At 46.6% G+C, this 22,490-nt stretch overlaps 1 protein-coding gene and 1 pseudogene across 2 annotated transcripts; both read left to right on the top strand.

Moving 5' to 3' along the window:
- Positions 1–5,867: 5,867 nt before the first annotated feature.
- LOC140421570 (uncharacterized) lies at positions 5,868–12,828 on the top strand. 2 transcript variants are annotated; one of them, XM_072506366.1, is made up of 2 exons: positions 5,868–5,923; positions 11,631–12,828. In XM_072506366.1, exon 2 carries the CDS (start codon positions 12,079–12,081, stop codon positions 12,811–12,813), a length of 735 nt encoding a protein of 244 aa, XP_072362467.1. In that variant the 5' UTR covers positions 5,868–5,923; positions 11,631–12,078; the 3' UTR covers positions 12,814–12,828. The 2 variants fall into 2 exon arrangements, with proteins under 2 accessions (XP_072362467.1, XP_072362468.1); XM_072506367.1 differs by lacking the exon at positions 5,868–5,923 and adding an exon at positions 6,994–8,549.
- Positions 12,829–14,935: 2,107 nt separating this feature from the next.
- Positions 14,936–22,181, top strand: LOC140421564 (uncharacterized; annotated as a pseudogene).
- The last annotated feature ends 309 nt before the right edge of the window (positions 22,182–22,490 follow it).

Here is a 22,490-nt window from a genome sequence, read left to right as displayed (position 1 = left end):
AGTGTTAATGTATGCCTAATTATGACAATAAAGATTAGTATTATTATTTTATTGATGTTCTTGTAAAATATTGACCTATTATATTTTCTTTGATAATTTACTTTCGTGATGGAGGTGTCACTGTGAAAAGCGTGCCAGTCAGTAAGGATTGTCAGTGAGGATTGATCAGCATTTTCTAATTGGAGATGTTAATCAGAGGAATTGCAGAGTTTTTTTACAAAAACAATTTAGGACTGAAGTAAAAATTCATAATTTTATTGTTCAGCAGTTTCTTTGGGAGTTCTTAAATTGAAGGATAAGATCACAGACGATGGCTTTTAAAAAGGGACGCTGCCATCACAAAAACCAACATATATCTTGAAGATTAAACTGCAGCCAGTTAATGTTAGGAGGAAAGTAAATAATAATAATCTTTATTGTCACACAGAGGCTTACGTTAACACTGCAATGAAGTTACTGTGAAATGCCCCTCGTCGCCACATTTTGGCGCCTGTTCGGGTACACTGAGAGAGAATTCAGAATGTCCAAATTGCCTCACAGCACGTCTTTCGGGTCTTGTGGGAGGAAACCGGATCCACCCGGAGGAAACCCACACAGACATAGGGAGAACGTGCAGACTCCGCACAGACAGTGACCCAAGCCCGGAATTGAACCTGGGACCATGCCGCTGTGAAGCATTAGGGAGCATTAAGGTTCAGACAGGATAATACCTCTGGGAAAGATATAGAAATAACAGAAATATTAAATCATTACTTTGCATCATTGTTTCCCAGGGAGATAGAACAGGTCAACAGGACATTGAATGATGAGGTGATTATTGATTACACTAATCAAACTCAAAGGGGATAAAACCCCTGATCCAAATGGATTACATCCACGTATTTTAAAAGATTCGCAGGGAGAGACATTACTGCTCATATTTAATAATTCATTAAAAAGGATCAGTTCTAAAAGACTGGCTGCTCAGTAATGTAATTCCTATATTTAAAATGGTGGCCAGAACATGCCCAGGAAATTATGAAACAATTAGCTTCACATTGGTAAATAATCGAATCCTGAGTAAAGGAGGGAACTTTTAAAATCTGGAAAAGATAAACATAACAATGAATAGTCAATATGGATTTCAAATGGGAAAATCTTGTCTGACCAAAGTTATGTGTTTTGCTGCTTGTGCGAGTGCTGCTTATCATTATGTGTAAGCAACCTTCCTCCACAATGTGGTCCTGAGAATTCCATTGATTTGAATGGTACGATTAGAGTCAGAGAGTTTTTCCAGGAGTGAAAGAGGCGCTTTGACCCATCGGGTCTCCACCAGCCATCAAGCACCGATTTACTCTAATCCCATTTTCCAGCACTTAGTCCGTTGCCTTCCATGCAATGGCATTTGAAATGTTCATCTAAATACTTCTTAAATGTTGTGAAATTTACATTCTCTACCACACTTTCAGGCTGTGCGTTCCAGATTCCCACCGACCTCTGGGTGAAAAAACTTTTTCTTTGCATCTCCTATAAACCTCCTGCCATTACCCGAAATCTATGCCCCTGCTTATTGACCCCTCCAATCAGGGGAAAGTTTCCTTCTCTGCCCACTGGTTATTGACTCTTCCACTCAGGGGAAAGGTTCCTTCCTATTCACCCCATCTATTCACCACTAATTCACTGAATAATTTTATACCTCAATCAGGTCCCTCTCAGCCATCTCTGCTCCAAGGAAAACAATCCCAGCCGATCCAGTCTCTCTTGCTTGCTGAAATACTCCCGCCCAGGACATCCTGGTGAATCTACTCTGCATCCTCTCGAGTGCAATCACTTCCTTCCAGAACTGCACACACTACTCCAGCTGTGGTCTAACCAGCATTTTATACAGCTCCATTATAACCTCCCTGCTCCTATATTCTATGCCTTAGTTAATTCACCTTAGTTAGTTCACCTGAGGAAGGAGCAGCGCTCCGAAAGCTAGTGACATCGAACCAAACCTGTTGGACTTTAACCTGGTGTTATAAAACTTCTTACTGTGCTCACCCCAGTCCAACGCCGGCATCTCCACATCATGGCTACCATCGACACCGCAAACTGCCGGCTCAAAGTGGAGAGGATCTCCAGGAAGATCGCGCATATAGACACTGACATTAAGTTTCTACAAAGATGCAAGAAAGCAGACAAGATCCCAAAAGGGCTACAGATCACAAACCCACTCAAGTCGACCTACAACACAGACTTCGCTGAGAGACTCTGCCGTCGCACCTCTCTCACACTCCTCAACCACCTCGTCCGCCAGCTCTACAGCAGACGACGCAACCTGGAAACCAAGATAGAGGCCATATTCTCAACTTGCGCTCAGGATGCAGCAGACCAGCTGCGGAACACCGCCAAACAGATGAGACAACAATACTATGCCACCTATATGCATACCAAGAACAGAAAGCTTGAGAAACTTGGCATCACCACCGGCAGCAACCAAGCCACCCCCGGTGTCACAGTAGAAAACAATACAGGGAAATCTATTGTCAACTTGTCAGACTACACCCTTCAACCAGATGAAATCGAAGTCCTCAGCAGAGGGCTTAATTTCTGCACCACCACCAAAATGGACCCCATCAGTCTCGCGGCAGACACGGAGGAATTCATCAGGCGAATGAGGCTCCGGGAATTCTTCCACAGACCCCAAGAGGCCAACAGCGAACCCAAGCAGACTACCAATGAACCGGAACAGCAGACCGAGAGATCTGCGGTGCGGCAACCGAAGAGGAAAGAGTCGAATTGGACCCCTCCGGAAGGCCGCTGCCTTAGACTCGACATGTATGCTCAAGCCGTCAGGAGTCGCGTCAATGCCAGATTCATCAGTCGCATTCACAAGACAGCCCCGAACGTCACCCAAGCACAACGCAATGCCATCCGCGCTCTCAAGACCAACCGCAGCATCGTCATCAACCAGCAGATAAAGGGGGGCCACTGTCGTACTGAACAGAACGGACTACTGCAAAGAAGTATACCGACAACTGAACAACCAAGAACACTACAGACAGTTACCCGCAGATCCGACCAAGGAACACATCCGCCAACTTAACAGACTGATCAAGACCTTGGATCCAGATCTTCAGAGCACCCTACGTGCTCTCATCCCACGTACTCCCCGCATTGGAGATCTCTACTGCCTCCCGAAAATACATAAGGCCAACACACCAGGCCGCCCTATCGTTTCAGGCAATGGGACCCTGTGTGAGAACCTCTCTGGCTACATCGAGGGCATCTTGAAACCCATCGTGCAAGGTACACCCAGCTTCTGTCGCGACACGACAGACTTCCTACAGAAACTCAGCACCTATGGACCAGTTGAACCAGGAACATTCCTCGTCACAATGGACGTCTCGGCACTCTACACCAGCATCCCCCATGACGACGGCATTGCTGCAACAGCCTCAGTACTCAACACTGACAACTGCCAATCTCCAGATGCAATTCTGCAACTCATCCGCTTCATCCTGGATCACAACGTCTTCACCTTCGACAACAAGTTCTTCATCCAGACGCACGGAACAGCCATGGGGACCAAATTCGCACCCCAATACGCCAACATCTTCATGCACAAGTTTGAACAGGACCTACTCACCGCACAGGACCTTCAACCGATGTTATACACCAGATACATCGATGACATTTTTTTCCTTTGGACCCACGGCGAAGAATCACTGAAACGACTACACGATGACATTAATAAGTTCCATCCAACCATCAGACTCACCATGGACTACTCTCCAAAATCAGTTGCATTCTTGGACACACTCGTCTCCATCAAGGATGGTCACCTCAGCACTTCGCTTTACCGCAAACCCACGGATAACCTCATGATGCTCCACTTCTCCAGCTTCCACCCTAAACACATTAAAGAAGCCATCCCCTATGGACAAGCGCTCCGTATACACAGGATCTGCTCAGACGAGGAGGAGCGTAACAGACATCTACAGACGTTGAAAGATGCCCTCGTACGAACGGGATATGGCACTCGACTCATCGATCGACAGTTCCAACACGCCACAGCGAAAAACCGGACCGACCTCCTCAGAAGACAAACATGGGACACATCCGACAGAATACCCTTCGTCGTCCAGTACTTCCCCGGAGCGGAGAAACTACGTCATCTTCTTCACAGCCTTCAACACGTCATTGATGACGATGAACATCTTGCCAAGGTCATCCCCACACCCCCACTACTTGCCTTCAAACAACCACGCAACCTCAAATGAACCATTGTTTGCAGCAAACTACCCAGTCTTCAGAACAGTGACCTCGACACCACACAACCCTGTCATGGCAATCTCTGCAAGACGTGCCAGATCATCGACATGGATACCACTATTACACGTGAGAACACCACCCACCAGGTACGCGGTACATACTCGTGCGACTCGGCCAACGTTGTCTACCTCATACGCTGCAGGAAAGGATGTCCCGAAGCATGGTACATTGGCGAGACCATGCAGACGCTGCGACAACGAATGAACGGACATCGCGCAACAATCACCAGGCAGGAATGTTCCCTTCCAGTCGGGGAACACTTCAGCAGTCAAGGGCATTCAGCCTCTGATCTCCGGGTAAGCGTTCTCCAAGGCGGCCTTCAGGACCCGCGACAACGCAGAATCGCCGAGCAGAAACTTATAGCCAAGTTCCGCACACATGAGTGCGGCCTCAACCGGGACCTGGGATTCATGTCGCATTACATTCATCCCCCACCATCTGGCCTGCGAAATCCTACCAACTGTCCTGGCTTGGTACAATTCTCACCTCTTTAACCTGGGGTTACCCCATCTCTGGATCTGTAAAGATTTAATCACCTGCTAATGCTCGCATTCCAAGCATTGTTTGGCATCTTTGAATTTGTCTATATATGTGTTTCTGGAACAGACCTCTTCATTCACCTGAGGAAGGAGCAGCGCTCCGAAAGCTAGTGACATCGAAACAAACCTGTTGGACTTTAACCTGGTGTTATAAAACTTCTTACTTACTTAATAAAGGCAAGTATTCCATATTCCTTTTTAATCACCCTATCTATCTGGCCTCCTGTCTTCAGGGACCTATGGATATGCCTACCAAGATCCCTCTGATCCTCTAGGGTCCTACCATGAATTGTTTATTCTCTTGCCTTGTTTGCAGATTCTTTACCCAGCGTGAAACCGCAGGCTGACGGTGTGCTGTGTAAAACCTAACATTCGACAGACCTCACTTTCCTGCAACAACATGAAGAACCTGTTTAAAGCCACAAACAGAAAGCTCCAGTTTTCTTCTGGAGTTGAGACAAATCAGTTTTCAAAATGATGCAGAGTTTCAGCCAATGAGGGAGATCCGGGCCCAGCCCCGCCCCCCATTCCCTCCGATTGGTTGGAGGACAAGCCTTTCCCGCTCGGTCCTCCACTCCCGCCTCCTATTCCAATTGGCTCGGAGCTGCCGTCAATCACTCCCCGGGCATGGCGAGCTGGAGCATGCGCAGTGCCTGCAGTAACTCCGGTTGAGGCGGTTTGGAAATTCTCAGTCGATCTGATACCGCCGGGTAAGTCATGAGGGAGGGATGGAGCCGGTGGCTTCATAAAAACCCCGTCCAAGCCCAGAATGCGAAGCTCGGATACAGCAGCTGAACCGGTGAAAGCTGCTCGGGCTTTTCCCCGACACAGGCGCGAGTGGACGTAGTGCGGGGCAGGGCGCTCTGTCCCTGGACATGAACCGCACTGCGCATGCCCACATCACAATGCTCGGGGAGTGATTGACGGCAGTGCCGGCTGAATCGGAAGAGGGGGCGGGACTGGAGAACCGAGCGGTAGTGGATGATACTCCAACCAATCGGAGTGAATGTGGGTGGGTGGGACTTCGACTGAAGCATGCGCAGTGCGGGTAATGGCGATGGAGAGATTTTATCTCGGATCCACAAAGGGTAAGAGGAATATTGTGCAACGCAGGGAGCGATAGGTCTGGCTGGTGGGTGTAACAGTTTTTTAAACATGTTGTGCAAGCCCATACCCGGAAAAACTACTTCCTAGTTATCCCATTTCACGGAGCGGGACTGAGAGGATCCAGTGATCGGTGAGGAATAATGACCGCCATCTTTACTCGGGACAATGAGCAGGAGAGCGCATGTGCGGTCGCCATGTTTGTTGGGGGCAATATTTTCAATTATTGGGAGAAGCTTATTCCACATTGCTCAGAATGGAGACAACCTGGCCAGCAAACAGCAATACACTTTCGTCTTGGAACTTGACCTCCCATTGCCCCGGTTTTCACAGACCCAAACATCTAATTGCTGATCAGAGTAGCAACAGAGAAGGAAAGAAGCAAGCAAGCAATTCTGCACCATGGTTCCCAATAACTCAACGGATACCTGACCCCAAAGAACAACAAAGAACAAAGAAATGTACAGCACAGGAACAGGCCCTTCGGCCCTCCAAGCCCGTGCCGACTAAACTACAATCTTCTACACTTCCTGGGTCCGTATCCTTCTATTCCCATCCTATTCATATATTTGTCAAGATGCCCCTTAAATGTCCCTATCGTCCCTGCTTCCACTACCTCCTCCGGTAGCGAGTTCCAGGCACCCACTACCCTCTGCGTAAAAAACTTGCCTCGTACATCTACTCTAAACCTTGCCCCTCTCACCTTAAACCTATGCCCCCTAGTAATTGACCCCTCTACCCTGGGGAAAAGCCTCTGACTATCCACTCTGTCTATGCCCCTCATAATTTTGTATACCTCTATCAGGTCACCCCTCAACCTCCTTCGTTCCAGTGAGAACAAACCGAGTTTATTCAATCGCTCCTCATAGCTTATGCCCTCCATACCAGGCAACATTCTGGTAAATCTCTTCTGCACCCTCTCTAAAGCCTCCACATCCTTCTGGTAGTGTGGCGACCAGAATTGAACACTATACTCCAAGTGTGGCCTAACTAAGGTTCTATACAGCTGCAACATGACTTGCCAATTCTTATACTCAATGCCCCGGCCAATGAAGGCAAGCATGCCGTATGCCTTCTTGACTACCTTCTCCACCTGTGTTGCCCCTTTCAATGACCTGTGGACCTGTACTCCTAGATCTCTCTGACTTTCAATACTCTTGAGGATTCTACCTCAAGTGTGGCTCTGTTCAGTCACAATGAGACCCATGTCAGAAACACACAACCCTAGGGGTGGCAGGGTAATGCAGTGGTTAGCACTGTTGCCTATGGCGCTGAGGATCTGGTATCGATGCCGGCCCCGGGTCACTGTCTGTGTTGAGTTTGCACAATCTTCCCGTGTCTGCGTGGGTCTCACCTCCACAACCCAAAGATGTTCAGGGTAGGTGGATTGGCCACGCTAAAATTGCCCCTTAATTGGAAAAATAAATTGGGAAATCTAAATTTATTTTTTTCAGAAGAAAATCTTTTTATACAGACAGAGCAGACAAACATTTCTTCTTCCACATTCACAGGCCAATGATATTCAGGTCCTGATGAATGAAGTGACTCTGTTAAATCTTGATGTGAAGTTTGATTTGAGTTTCCATCAGTAAATCCTCCCCTTGTAATATCCTATAAAAGAAGTTGATAAAAGTCATCACTAGGGGCAGGCACGGTGGCCCAGCCGGTAGCCAAGGATCGGGGTTTGATCCCGGCCCTGGGTCAATGTCCGTATGGAGTTTGCACATTCTCCCCGTGTCTGTGTGGGACTCACCCCCAGAATCCAAAAAGATGTGCAGGGTAGGTGAATTGGCCTCGCTAAAATTACGCCTCAATTGGGAGAAAGAAAATTGGGTAATCTTAAATTTTTTAAATTAAAAATAAACAAATGCCATCACTGTCAATCCAGTATAGAAATTCTGAACAGACAATTCTAGTTTCTCAGGAACATTTTTCCCCATCCCACATACTCTCTCTCTTCCCTGGGCTGAAATCCAAACCCATCTCACCATCTGCACCATTTTCTTCCTCCACTCCAAGTTTTCTCCCTCCCTCTCCTCTGCCTGGGTTCTGTTCTCCAGCTCCTGTCTGCAGACTTACAATAAAATCAATGGGTCTTATGGGTGTTTGGGGCCTCCAGCGGGTGTTTGTGAATCCTCTCCTCCCACCTGCCAGGGTTTCCTTCCTTGCCAGAGATCAGAGTCCTCATTGATGATTTGAGCCAAAATTTATTATGGGGAAAAAATATTTCCATGTAGGTTCACGGCTCCACAAAGTGTTTCCAACTCCTCCCACCCATGTCCTTAACAGGTTGTCGCATTTATTTGTTTGACAAAAAGAATGGTCTCTGCTCGCACCATGGTTAGCATTGCTGCCTCACGGCGCCAAGGACCCGTGTTCGATCCCAGCCCTGGGTCACTGTCCGGGTGGAGTTTGCACATTCTTCCCGTGTTTGCATGCGTCTCACATCCACAACCCAAAGATGTGCAAGGTAGGTGGATTGGCCATGCTAAATTGCACATTAATTGGAAAAAAATAATTGGTCACTCGAAATGTGGGCTTTCTTCACTCGAGGATGTGGTGAAGCTTTGGAATTCTCTACCCCAGAGGAATGTGCACCTCAGTCATCAGGTATGTTCAAGACAAATATTGATAGGTTTGTAGATATTGAAGATATGTAGATATTGAAGATATCAAAAGATATGGGGATCGTGTGGGAAAATGGTGCTGAGGTAGATCGGCCAAGGATCTCATTGAATGGTGGAGCAGACTCGGTAAGCCGAATGGCCTATTCTTGCTCCTATTATAATCTCTGTGTCCTGGTCAGGATGCAGTGACTTGAGCTTGGCTGTGTCTATCAACATGAACCAGCACCTTCAAGAGAATTGGGAGGGTGAATATTAGATACAGCAGAGAACATAGAACATAGAAAATACAGCACAGAACAGGCCCTTCGGCCCACGATGTTGTGCCGAACCTTTGTCCTAGATTAATCATAGATTATCATTGAATTTACAGTGCAGAAGGAGGCCATTCGGCCCCCTGAGTCTGCACCGGCTCTTGGAAAGAGCACCCCACCCAAACTCAACACCTCCACCCAACACCAAGGGCAATTTTGGACACTAAGGGCAATTTATCATGGCCAATCCACCTACCCTGCACATCTTTGGACTGTGGGAGGAAACCGGAGCACCCGGAGGAAACTCACGCAGACACGGGGAGGACGTGCAGACTCCGCACAGACAGTGACCCAAGCCGGAATCGAACCTGGGACCCTGGAGCTGTGAAGCAATTGTGCTATCCACAATGCTACCGTGCTGCCCTTAAGAACAAATAAATCTACACTATATCATTTTACCGTAATCCATGTACCTATCCAATAGCTGCTTGAAGGTCCCTAATGTTTCCGACTCAACTACTTCCACAGGCAGTGCATTCCATGCCCCCACTACTCTCTGGGTAAAGAACCTACCTCTGACATCCCCCTATATCTTCCACCTTTCACCTTAAATTTATGTCCCCTTGGAATGGTTTGTTCCACCCGGGGAAAAAGTCTCTGACTGTCTACTCTATCTATTCGCCTGATTATCTTATAAACCTCTATCAAGTCGCCCCTCATCCTTCTCCATTCTAATGAGAAAAGGCCTAGCACCCTCAACCTTTCCTCGTAAGACCTACTCTCCATTCCAGGTAACATCCTGGTAAATCTTCTTTGCACCTTTTCCAAAGCTTCCACATCCTTCCTAAAATGAGGTGACCAGAACTGTACACAGTACTCCAAATGTGGCCTTACCAAAGTTTTGTACAGCTGCATCATCACCTCACAGCTCTTAAATTCAATCCCTCTGTTAATGAACGCAAGCACACCATAGGCCTTCGTCACAGCTCTATCCACTTGAGTGGCAACTTTCAAAGATGTATGAACATAGACCCCAAGATCTCTCTGCTTCTCCACATTGCCAAGAACTCTACCGTTAACCCTGTATTCCGCATTCATATTTGTCCTTCCAAAATGGACAACCTCACACTTTTCAGGGTTAAACTCCATCTGCCACTTCTCAGCCCAGCTCTGCATCCTATCTATGTCTCTTTGCAGCCGACAGCAGCCCTCCTTACTATCCACAACTCCACCAATCTACGTATCGTCTGCAAATTTACTGACCCACCCTTCAACTCCCTCATCCAAGTCATTGATGAAAATCACCAACAGCAGAGGACCCAGAACTGATCCCTGCGGTACGCCACTGGTAACTGGGATCTAGGCTGAATATTTGCCATCCACCACCACTCTCTGACTTCTATCGGTTAGCCAGTTCGTTATCCAACTGGCCAAATTTCCCACTATCCCATGCCTCCTTACTTTCTGCATAAGCCTACCATGGGGAACTTTATCAAATGCCTTACTAAAATCCATGTACACTACATCCACTGCTTTACCTTCATCCACATGCTTGGTCACCTCCTCAAATAATTCAATAAGACTTGTAAGGCAAGACCTACCCCTCACAAATCCGTGCTGACTATCCCTAATCAAGCAGTATCTTTCCAGATGCTCAGAAATCCTATCCTTCAGTACCCTTTCCATTACTTTGCCTACCACCGAAGTAAGACTAACTGGCCTGTAATTCCCAGGGTTATCCCTAGTCCCTTTTTTGAACAGGGGCACGACATTCGCCACTCTCCAATCCCCTGGTACCACCCCTGTTGACAGTGAGGACGAAAAGATCATTGCCAACGGCTCTGCAATTTCATCTCTTGCTTCCCATAGAATCCTTGGATCTATCCCGTCAGGCCCGGGGGACTTGTCTATCCTCAAGTTTTTCAAAATGCCCAACACATCTTCCTTCCTAACAAGTATTTCCTCGAGCTTACCAGTCTGTTTCACACTGTCCTCTCCAACAATATCGCCCCTCTCATTTGTAAATACAGACGAAAAGTCCTCTCCTATCTCCTCAGACTCAATACACAATCTCCCGCTACTGTCCTTGATCGGACCTACCCTCGCTCTAGCCATTCTCATATTTCTCACATATGTGTAAAAGGCCTTGGGGTTTTCCTTGATCCTACCCGCCAAAGATTGTTCATGCCCTCTCTTAGCTCTCCTAATCCCTTTCTTCAGTTCCAAAGTGAGAATGGAGGGAGATTGTTGATGTCAATTATCCAATAGAAGCCACTGATACATAAAGGGGTTACAGGTGGCACTATTTGTTCATAGAGATTTGTGTGTGATGTTGGATCAAAGAAACAAATGTGTTTGTGGAGAAGCAGAGCTCTTGCCTCCTTTATTCTACAGCAACGGGTAGCATGGTAACACAAATGGATAGCACTGTGGCTTCACAGTGCCAGGGTCCCAGGTTCGATTACCCGCTGGATCACTGTCTGTGCGGAGTCTGCACGTTCTCCCCGTGTCTGCGTGGGTTTCCTCCAGGTGCTCCGGTTTCCTCCCACAGTCCAAAGACGTGCAGGTTAGGTGGATTGGCCTTAATGTCCAAAAAGGTTAGGAGGGGTTATTGAGTTATTGGGTGGAAGTGAGGGCTTAAGTGAGTCGGTGCAGACACGTGGGCCGAATGGCCTTCTGCACTGTTTGTTCTATGTTATGACCCGGAAGCTCGAACACAAGAGAGGAAATAATGTTCCATAGAAACTCGAATTGTCTGCTCCGAATTTCAATCCTGTACCAACATTGATAACTTTTATAAATTGTTTTTAAAGGATATTGGAAGACGAGGAATTGCAGACAGAAATATCAAACATCACATCAAACTCATGACAAACTCAAATGATTCCTTCTGATCTGAATATCATCAGGCTCTGAATATCATCGGCGAGAAGGGGGAAATGATTGTCCGATCTGTCGACTTCAAAAGATTTTAAACATGAATGTGACTGGAAAAGCACCGAAACCCACACAACAAAAACACCCAAGTGAGAGTGTTCCAGTGAACTGACTGTGGAAGGATCAGTGTGACTGGAAAAGCCCCGAGACCCACACAACACACACCCGAGTGAGAGAGTTCCAGTGAACTGACTGTGAAGAGAGCTTCAACTATTACGCAGCCTGGAAAAACATCACACCATTCACAGTGAGGAGAGACAGTGCACATGTTCTGTGTGTAGACAAGGCGTCTGCTGATTGTCCAATCTGGAGACACACGAGGAGATGCAAAACATGGAGAAACCGTGGAAATGTGGTGACTGTGGGAAGGGATACAGATTCCCATCTCAGCTGGAAACGCATCGACGCAGTCACACTGGGGAGAGGCCGTTCACCTGCTCTCAGTGTGGGCAGAGATTCAGTGCTTTATCCAACCTTCGGAGACATCAGCGACTTCACACTGGGGAGAGGCCGTTCACCTGCCCTCAGTGTGGGAAGGGATTCCATACTTTATCCAACCTGCAGTCACACCAGCAAGTTCACACGAGGGAGAAACCATTCACCTGTTCTCAGTGTGGGAAGGGATTCAGTGATTTATCCACCCTGCAGACACACCAGCGAATTCACACTGGGGAGAGACCGTTCACCTGCTCTCAGTGTGGGAAAGGATTTACTCAGTTATCCATCCTGCGGTCACATCAGCGGGTTCACACTGGGGAGAGGCCATTCACCTGCTCTCAGTGTGGGAAGGGATTCCGTGATTTACCCAACCTGCGGATCCATCAGCGCGTTCACACTGGTGAGCGCCCGTTCACCTGCTCTCAGTGTGGGAAGGGATTCACTCAGTCATCCAGTCTGCAGACACACCAGCGAGTTCACACTGGGCAGAAGCCATTCACCTGCTCTCAGTGTGGGCAGAGATTCCGAGCTTCATCCAACCTAAGGAACCATCAGCGAGTTCACACTGGGGAGAAACTGTTCACCTGCTCTCAGTGTGGGAACACATTCAGTGATTTATGACATTCTGCAGACACACCAGCGAGTTCACACTGGGGAGAGGCCATTCAACTGCTCTCAGTGTGGGAAGGGATTTATTGATTCATCCACCCTGCAGAGACATCAGCGAGTTCACACTGGGGAGAGGCCATTCAGCTGCTCCCTCTGTGGGAATAGATTCACAGTTATCCAGTCTGCAGAAACACCAGCGAGTTCACACTGGGGAGAGGCCATTCACCTGCTCTCAGTGTGGGAAGGGATTCACTCAGTTATCCAGTCTGCAGACACACCAGCGAGTTCACACTGGGGAGAGGCCAGTCACCTGCTCTTAGTGTGGGAAGGGATTACATCGAAAATAGGAGCAGGAAGAGGCCATTTGTCTCTTTGCGCCTGCTCCGCCATTCATTATGATTACTGCTTATCATCCATAGCCTAATCCCGCTTTCCCCTCCATATCCTTAATTAATAATCTTTCTTGTCACAAGTACTCTTACATTGAAATGAAGTTACTGTTAAATGCCACATTCCGGCGCCTGTTCGGGTACATAGAGGGAGAATTCAGAATGTCCAACTTACCTAACGGCACGACACACGGGACTGGTCGGAGGACACCGGAGCACCCGGAGGAAACCCACGCGGAAACGGGGTGAAAGTGCAGACTCCACACAGACAGTGACCCAGCCGGGAATTAAACCTGGGATCGTGATGCTGTGAAACCACAGTGCTAACCACTGTGCTACCTTGCTGCCCTTTGATCCCCTTCGCTCTTGGTGTTATATCTAACTGCTTCTTGAATGCATATAATGCTTACTATTTCCTGTGGTTAAAAAAAATCCACGGGCTCACCACTCTCTGGTTGAAGACATTTCTCCTCATCTCTGTCTAAATGGTCTACCCCGTATCCTCAGACTGCGACCTCTCGTTCTGTACACTCCCACCATCGGGAAAATCTATCCTGCATCTACCCTGTCCCGTCCTCTTACAATATTACAGGTTTCTATGAGATCCCCCATTCTTCTGAACTCCAACAAATATAATCGTAACTGATTCAATCTCTCATACGTCAGTCCCACCATCCCAGGAATCAGTCTGGTAAACCTTCGCTGCACTCCCTCTGGAGCAAGAACATCCTTCCTCAGATAAGGAGACCAAAACTGCACAAAATATTCCAGGTATGGCCTTGCCAAGGCCCTGTATAATGACAGCAAGATATTCCTGCTCCTGTACTCTAATCCGCTCGCAATGAAGACTAGCTTACCATTTGCCATCTTTACCGCCTGCTGTAGTTGCATGCTTTCCTTCAGTGACTGGTGTACGAGGATACCCAGGTCTCGTAGCACATTCCTCTCTCCTAATCTATGGCTGTTCAGATAATAGTCTGCCGCCTTGTTTTTGGTATCAAAGTGGACAACCTTGCATTTCTACAAATTAAACTGCATCTGCCATTCATTTGCCCACTCACTCAACTTGCCCAAATCACACTGAAGGATCTCTGCATCCTCCTCAGAGCTCACCCCGCCCCCACACGCAAAGTGGTGTCATCTGCAAATTTGGAGATGTTGCATTTTGTTCCCTCATCTAAATCGTTAATATACAAGGTGGTGCAGTGGTTTGCACTGCTGCCTCACTGTGCTGAGGATTAGGGTTAAATCCTGCCTGGGTCACTGTCCGTGTGGATACAGCTGTCTCCGTGGGTCTCGCCCCCATAACCCAGGGTAGGTGAATCGTCTACTCCGAATTTCTATCCTGTACCAACAATGATAATTTTTATAAATTCTTTTTAAAGGATATTAGAAGAGGAGGAATTGCAGACAGAAGTCTCAAACATGACATCAAACTCATGACAAACGCAAACGATTCCTTCTGATCTGAATATCATTGGGCTATGAATATCATCGGTGAGAAGGAGAAATGTTTGTCTGATCTGTCGGCTTCAAAAGATTTTAAACGTGAGGGTGACTGGAAAAGCACCGAGACCCACTCAACACACACCCGAGTGAGAGTGTTCCAGTGAACTGACTGTGAAAAGAGCTGCAACTATTACACAGCCTGAAAAACCATCACACCATTCACAGTGAGGAGAGACACATGTTCTGTGTGTAGACAAGGCTTCCACTGATTGTCCAATCTGGAGAGACACGATGAGATGCAAAACATGGAGAAACCGTGGAAATGTGGGGACTGTGGGAAGGGATACAGATTCCCATCTGAGCTGGAAACTCATCGACGCAGTCACATTGGGGAGAGGCTGTTCACCTGCCCTCAGTGTGGACAGGGATTCACTCGGTTATCTAACCTGCAGGCACATCAGCGAGTTCACACTGGGGAGAAGTCATTCACCTGCTCTCAGTGTGGGCAGAGATTCCGTGCTTTATCCAACCCGCGGAGACATCAGCGAATTCACACTGGGGGGAGGCCATTCACCTGCTCTCAGTGTGGGAAGGGATTCCATACTTTATCCAACCTGCAGTCACACCAGCGAGTTCACACTCGGGAGAGACCATTCACCTGTTCTCAGTGTGAGAAGGGATTTATTGATTCATCCACCCTGCGGAAACACCAGCATGTTCACACCGGGGAGAGGCCATTCACCTGCTCTCAGTGTGGGAAGGGATTCCGTGATTTACCTAACCTGCGGATCCATCAGCGAGTTCACACTGGTGAGCGCCCGTTCACCTGCTGTCAGTGTGGGAAGGGATTCACTCAGTCATCCAGTCTGCAAACACACCAGCGAGTTCACACTGGGGAGAAGCCATTCACCTGCTCTCGGTGCGAGCAGAGAATCCGAGCTTCATCCAACCTAAGGAACCATCAGCGAGTTCACACTGGGGAGAAACTGTTCACCTGCTCTCAGTGTGGGAAGGGATTTATTGATTCATCCATCCTGCAGAGCATCAGCGAGTTCATGCTGGGGAGAAGCCATTCACCTGCTCCCTCTGTGGGAATAGATTCACACAGTTATCCAGTCTGCAGACACACCAGCGAGTTCACACTGGGGAGAGGCCATTCACCTGCTCTTAGTGTGGGAAGGGATTACATCGAAAATAGGAGCAGGAAGAGGCCATTTGTCTCTTTGCGCCTGCTCCGCCATTCATTATGATTATTGCTTATCATCCATAGCCTAATCCCGCTTTCCCCTCCATATCCTTAATTAATAATCTATCTTGTCACAAGTACTCTTACATTGAAATGAAGTTACTGTGAAAAGCCATATTCCGGCGCCTGTTCGGGTACATAGAGGGAGAATGTCCAAATTACCTAACAGCACGTCGCTCGGGACTGGTCGGAGGAAACCTGAGCACCCGGAGGAAACCCACGCAGAAACGGGGAGAAAGTGCAGACTCCACACAGACAGTGACCCACCCGGGAATTAAACCTGGGATCATGATGCTGCGAAACCACAGTGCTAACCACTGTGCTACCATGCTGCCCTTTGATCCCCTTCGCTCTGTGTTATATCTAACTGCTTCTTGAAAGCATATAATGCTTACTATTTCCTGTGGTTAAAAATTCCACAGGCTCACCACTCTCTGAAGACATTTCTCCTCATCTCTGTCTAAATGGTCTACCCCGTACCCTCAGACTGCGGCCTCTGGTTCTGTACACTCCCACCATCGGGATAACCTTTCTTGCAGGTTTCTATGAGACCCCCATTCTTCTGAACTCCAGCAAATATAATCCTAACTGATTCAATCTCTCATACGACAGTCCCACCATCCCAGGAAGCAGTCTCGTAAACCTTCGCTGCACTCCCTCTAGAGCAAGAACATCCTTCCTCAGATAAGGAGACCAAAACTGCACACAATATTCCAGGTATGGCCTCGCCAAGGCCCTGTATAATGACAGCAAGATATTCCTGCTCCTGTACTCCAATCCGCTCACGATGAAGGCTAGCATACCATTTGCCATCTTTACCGCCTGCTGTAGTTGCACGCTTACCTTCAGTGACTGGTGTACGAGGATACCCAGGTCTCGTTGCACATTCCCCTCTCCTAATCTATGGCCATTCAGATAATAGTCTGCCTTTTTTTTTGGTATCAAAGTGGACAACCTCGCATTTCTACAAATTAAACTGCATCTGCCATTCATTTGCCCACTCACTCAACTTGTCCAAATCACACTGAAGGATCTCTGCATCCTCCTCGCAGCTCACTCTCCCATGCAACTTGGTGGCATCTGCAAATTTGGAGATATTGCATTAAGTTCCCTCATCTAAATCGTTAATGTATAAGGTGGTGCAGTGGTCAGCACTGCTGCCTCACTGCTGAGGACCAGGGTTCAATCCTGCCTGGGTCACTGTCCATGTGGATGCAAGTGTCTCCGTGGGTCTCACCCCCATAACCCAGGGTAGGTGAATTGGCGACGCTAAATTGCCCCTCAATTGGAAAAAAGGAATTGGGTACTTTAAATTTTTAAAAACATCATTAATATATCTTGTGAATATCTGGGGTCCTCGCACCGATCCCTGCGGTACCCCACTAGTCACTGCCTGCCAACTTGAAAAAGACCCATTAATTCCTACTCTTTGTTTCCTGTCTGCCAACCAGTTTTCTATCTATCTCAACACACTACCACTAATCCCATGTGCTTTAATTTTACACACCAATATCTTATGTGAGACTTTGGTCAAAAGCCATCTGAAAGCCCAAATATACCACATCCACTGGCTCCCCATCATCAACTCTACCAGTTACACCTTCAAAGAATTCCAGTCGATTTGTCAAGCATGATTTCCCCTTCATCAATCCATGCTGACTATCCGATCCTGCCACTGGTTTCTAAGTGCTTTGCTATAAAATCTATGAGAATGGATTCTAGAATTTTCCTCACTGCCGATGTCAGGCTTACTGGTCTATAATTCCCTGTTTTCTCTCCATATCCCTTTTTACATCGTGGAATTACATAAACCGCCCTCCAATCTGCAGGAATTGTTCCAGAGTCTGTAGAATCCTGGAAGATGACCACCAATGCATCCACTATTTCTGGAGCCACTTCTTTAAGTACTTTGAGTTGCAGATTATCAGGCCCTGGGGATTTATCAGCCTTCAATCCCATCAATTTCCCCGACACTATTTCTCTCTTAATATTGATCTCCTTCAGTTCCTCCCTCTCACTAAATCCTGCATTCCCCAACATTTCTGGTGTCTGCTTTGTGAAGAAAGAAGCAAATTATGTATTTCCTTGCTCACCCATTTCTTTGTCCCCTATTATACAATCAGCCTAATTTCCTGTTTTGTGCCATTCCCAACATCACCACTGCAGTTTGGGGTCTGTATACGATGCCCACTAATTATTTTGCCCCTTGGTGTTTCTCAGCTCTACCCATACAGATTCCACATCGTCAGAGCTAATATCCTTCCTCACTATTGTATTAATTTCCTCTTTAACCAGCACTGCCACGCCACTGCCTTTTCCTTTTTGTCTGTCCTTCCTAAATACTGAATATATTCAGTTCCCATCCCTGGTCATCCTGCAGCCATGTCTCCATAATCCCGATGATCTCACACCCGTTTATGTCTATTTGCGCGATTCACTCGGTTATGCCGTCTGCAGTCACACCAGGGAGTTCATACTGGGGAGAGGCCATTCACCTGCCCTCAATGTGCGAAGGGATTTAGTAATTCATCACACTTTCTGAGACACCGACAGGTTCACAACTGATTACAGGGATTGGATTCTGCTGTTATTGTTTCTGTTCTCAATTACATCCAGACTGCATTTTGTTCATTCTGTTGGTCAATCTGGATGGACGGAGGGTTTCTTTCTGCTGGACTGGCCTGTCTCACGATTTTGTCTCCAGTGGGCTGATTCTTTCTGAGCCTTCTTGCGGATATCTGGTTGCACATTTCACAAGGATCAAAGAGCGAAAGCGTGTTTGGAGGTGTTAAGATGTTTCATTCTCTTTGGAAACCCCCAAAATCATGCCGCATTGCCATGAAGATGGGCTATGGTGGTTATATGGCTCTTTTGTTTAATTTATCTTGGTGTTCCTCACAGAAGAAAACTATCAGAGTATGAGGGGCAAGTTGTCTGAGGTGCACTGGGAAACAACATTAAATAGTATGGCGGGTGACAGGCAGTCACTAATATTTAAGGAATTATTACAGATTTACACGGGGATGGTTAGCTCAGTTGGCTGGATGGCTGATTTGTGCTGAGTGACACCAACAGCACAGGTTAAATTCCCATACCGGCTGAGGTTAGCCATAGTCTGTGTCAGTATTTATGCTTCACATGATCCTCCACCCGCCCCTCTACATCTCCCCCATCAGCATCTCCCTCTATTTCTTTATCCCTCATGTATGTATCTAGCTTTACATATTCATGCAACTCGCTGTGGTAGTGAGTTCCACATTCTCACCACTCGCTGGGTAAAGAGGTGTCTACTGAAATTCCTATTGGATTATTGAATCCCATCATAACCTTAAAAATTCCATCAGGTCACCCATCAGTCTCCTCTTTTCCAGAAAAAAGCAGCCCCAGCCTTTCCTGAGTGTTAAATGCTCTCTGTTCTGTATATTATGAATCTTTGTTGCACCTTCTCCAGTGCCTCTATTTCCTTTTTCGAAATGGAGATCACCAATGTTTATAATGCTCCCAGTGTAGTCTAACCCTGGTTCTAAACAAGTTGAACATTTCCTCTTGGCTTTTCAATTCTATCCCTCTGGAATGGAAGCCTATATATGGGCCCCACACTTTAGGAAAGATGTGAAGTTCTTAGAGAGGGTGTAGAGGACATTTACAATAATAATCTTTATTATTGTCACAAGTAGGCTTACATTAACACTGCAATGAAGTAACTGCGAAAATCCACTAGTCGCTACACTCCGACGCCTGTTTGGTACACAGGGAGAATTCAGAATGCCCAATTCACCTAACAAGCATATCATTTGGGACTTGTGGGAGGAAACCGGAGCACACGGAGGAAACCCACGCAGACACAGGGAGAACGTGCAGTCTCCGCACAGACAGTGATCCAAACCGGGAATTGAATCTGGAACCCTGGTGCACTGGAGCAACAGTGCTAACCACTGTGCTAGAATGGCACCAAGGATAAGTGACTCCAGTCAGTTAGAGTGACTGGAGCAGCTGAATTTCTCCCCTGAGATCACAGCATCTGGATGGTAGAGAATGAGGTCATTCAGCCCTTTGAGACCGTGTCGGCTCCCTGTGGAGGAAGCCAGTCTGTCCATTGCCCCGTTCTATCCCCAAATCTGTGCAGGTTTATTTCTTTCAGTGTCTGTCCAATTTCCGATTGAAATCCTTCTGTCGTCTCTGCATCTCCTACCCTCATAGGTAGTAGGTTCCAGGTCGTTACCACTCGCTTTACATGTACACAAAAGCTCCCAGAGCACAGAGGCGTCTATTTGGCCCATTTTCCCCGTGCCAGCTCATTGTACAGCGAACCATTTAATCCCAGAATTCGACTATTTTGTTTTCTTTTTCAGAATGTATCAAATTATCTTTTTGAAGTTACAGTCCAATGAGACTTGAACACTATTTATAGACCGTGTATTCGAAATCACAACGACTCACTGTATTTTGCAAAGAACAAAGAAATGTACAGCACAGGAACAGGCCCTTCGGCCCTCCAAGCCCGTGCCGACCAGACTGCCCGACTAAACTACAATCTTCTACACTTCCTGGGTCCGTATCCTTCTATTCCCATCCTATTCATATATTTGTCAAGATGCCCCTTAAATGTCCCTATCGTCCCTGCTTCCACTACCTCCTCCGGTAGTGAGTTCCAGGCACCCACTACCCTCTGCGTAAAAAACTTGCCTCGTACATCTACTCTAAACTTTGCCCCTCTCACCTTAAACCTATGCCCCCTAGTAATTGACCCCTCTACCCTGGGGAAAAGCCTCTGACTATCCACTCTGTCTATGCCCCTCATAATTTTGTATACCTCTATCAGGTCGCCCCTCAACCTCCGTCGTTCCAGTGAGAACAAACCGGGTTTATTCAACCTCTCCTCATAGCTTATGCCCTCCATACCAGGCAACATTCTGGTAAATCTCTTCTGCACCCTCTCTAAAGCCTCCACATCCTTCTGGTAGTGTGGCGACCAGAACTGAACACTATACTCCAAGTGTGGCCTAACTAAGGTTCTATACAACTATTTTCGAACAAATAGTTGTGCTAATGGTTTGTCTGGGGTTTCGCAGAGTATTCAAAATGGTGTCAATGACGTGGTTATTACACAAAATTAAGACTCAATCTTTATCAATTATTCTGGTGAGGACACCGAGTGCAAGATATCCTAGTTTGCGGACAATTAGAACAAATGTACATTTCTATAAAACCTCATATCCACTGGAGTTCCTAAAGGGTTTTAAATCCAATGGAGTACTTTTGAAATATATTCACTGTTGTAATGTAGGAAACTAAGTACGCATGTGGAATCATATTCAGTTTTAAAATTGTTATTTTCATAGTGTATTCATTGCCATTGGTAACAAGGTCAAGGAAGCCCTTTTATACCTCTAACATGTAGCTTCCTGCAGCCATTTCACCTTCTGTACCTTTTCTATATTAATTATGTATTGATTTCATGGCAAAAATACAATAATTACATTCATGATTATTCAGTGGTGAACATTGATGAGTATCATTAGTGAATTGGTGTATTAGTTAATTATATTGCAAAGACTAGATCTTTATTTTAAAAAATAACACTCAACTAAAATGTTTCCAGAAACTGCAGAGCTATCAGAATTTGTTTGAAAAACTAAATTACCTCATAATTTTGAGAAGTTATGAGTTGTGATGATAAGCCTGTATATAATGTTACATGTACTGGTTTAGCTCCGTGGGATAGATAGCTGGTTTGTAATGCAGAACAAGGCCAGCAGCACAGGTTCATTTCCGGTACCAGGTTACCCGAACAGGCGCCGGAATGAGGCGACTGGGGGCTTTTCACAGGAACTTCATACTTGTGACAATAGAAGATTATTATTATTACTCAGCAGTGTGACCTCCCACCAGCAGGCGGCATCAGACATCAGTCCGGTGATATCCATCTACCAGCAGAAGATTGTAAGGCATAAACGAGGACAGTCGCACATCAGTGTAGTTCCAAGAGAGTCTAATGCAACTCTGTGATAACTTGGTCTGTATAGCTTTCTGATCGGTACCGTACCACGTGTACATTAATAAATCATTGTTCTGGCTAGGTAACCAGCAGTTCTGTAGAATCATTGCAAGACAAGATCACAGAACACACTAGACATCATATTCTGCCAACACTGGGCTTGGCATTGGAGAAATGGTATTGTTACTGGGCGAGTAATCCAGAGACCCAGGTTAATGCTCTGGAGATCTGGGATTGAATCTGCCAATGACAGATGGTGAAATTGAAATTTAATAAAAGTATCGATTCAAAAGTCTAATGATAACATTCTTGATTGTTGTAAAAACTCATCTGGTTCACTAATGTCCTTCAGGAAATCTGCTCTCCTTATGTGGCCTGGCCTACACGTGACTCCAGATCCACAGCAATGTTGTGGTTGATTTGTAAGTGCCCTCTGAAATAGCCTCACAAGACATGCAGTTCAAGGGCAATTGGAATGAGCAGTAAATGCTGGTCCAGCCAGTGACGCCCACCTCCCATGAAAATAATTTTTAAGGCGGCTCATTGTTCAATCTGAAGACGAGTAAGAAACTGTCTCTGATTGGATTTGATTTATTGTCACGTGTAC

This window comes from Scyliorhinus torazame, chromosome 5 (genome assembly GCF_047496885.1).
Source record: "Scyliorhinus torazame isolate Kashiwa2021f chromosome 5, sScyTor2.1, whole genome shotgun sequence".
In the NCBI taxonomy this organism is placed as follows: domain Eukaryota; kingdom Metazoa; phylum Chordata; class Chondrichthyes; order Carcharhiniformes; family Scyliorhinidae; genus Scyliorhinus; species Scyliorhinus torazame.
This window is presented reverse-complemented; position numbering and strand designations above follow the sequence as displayed.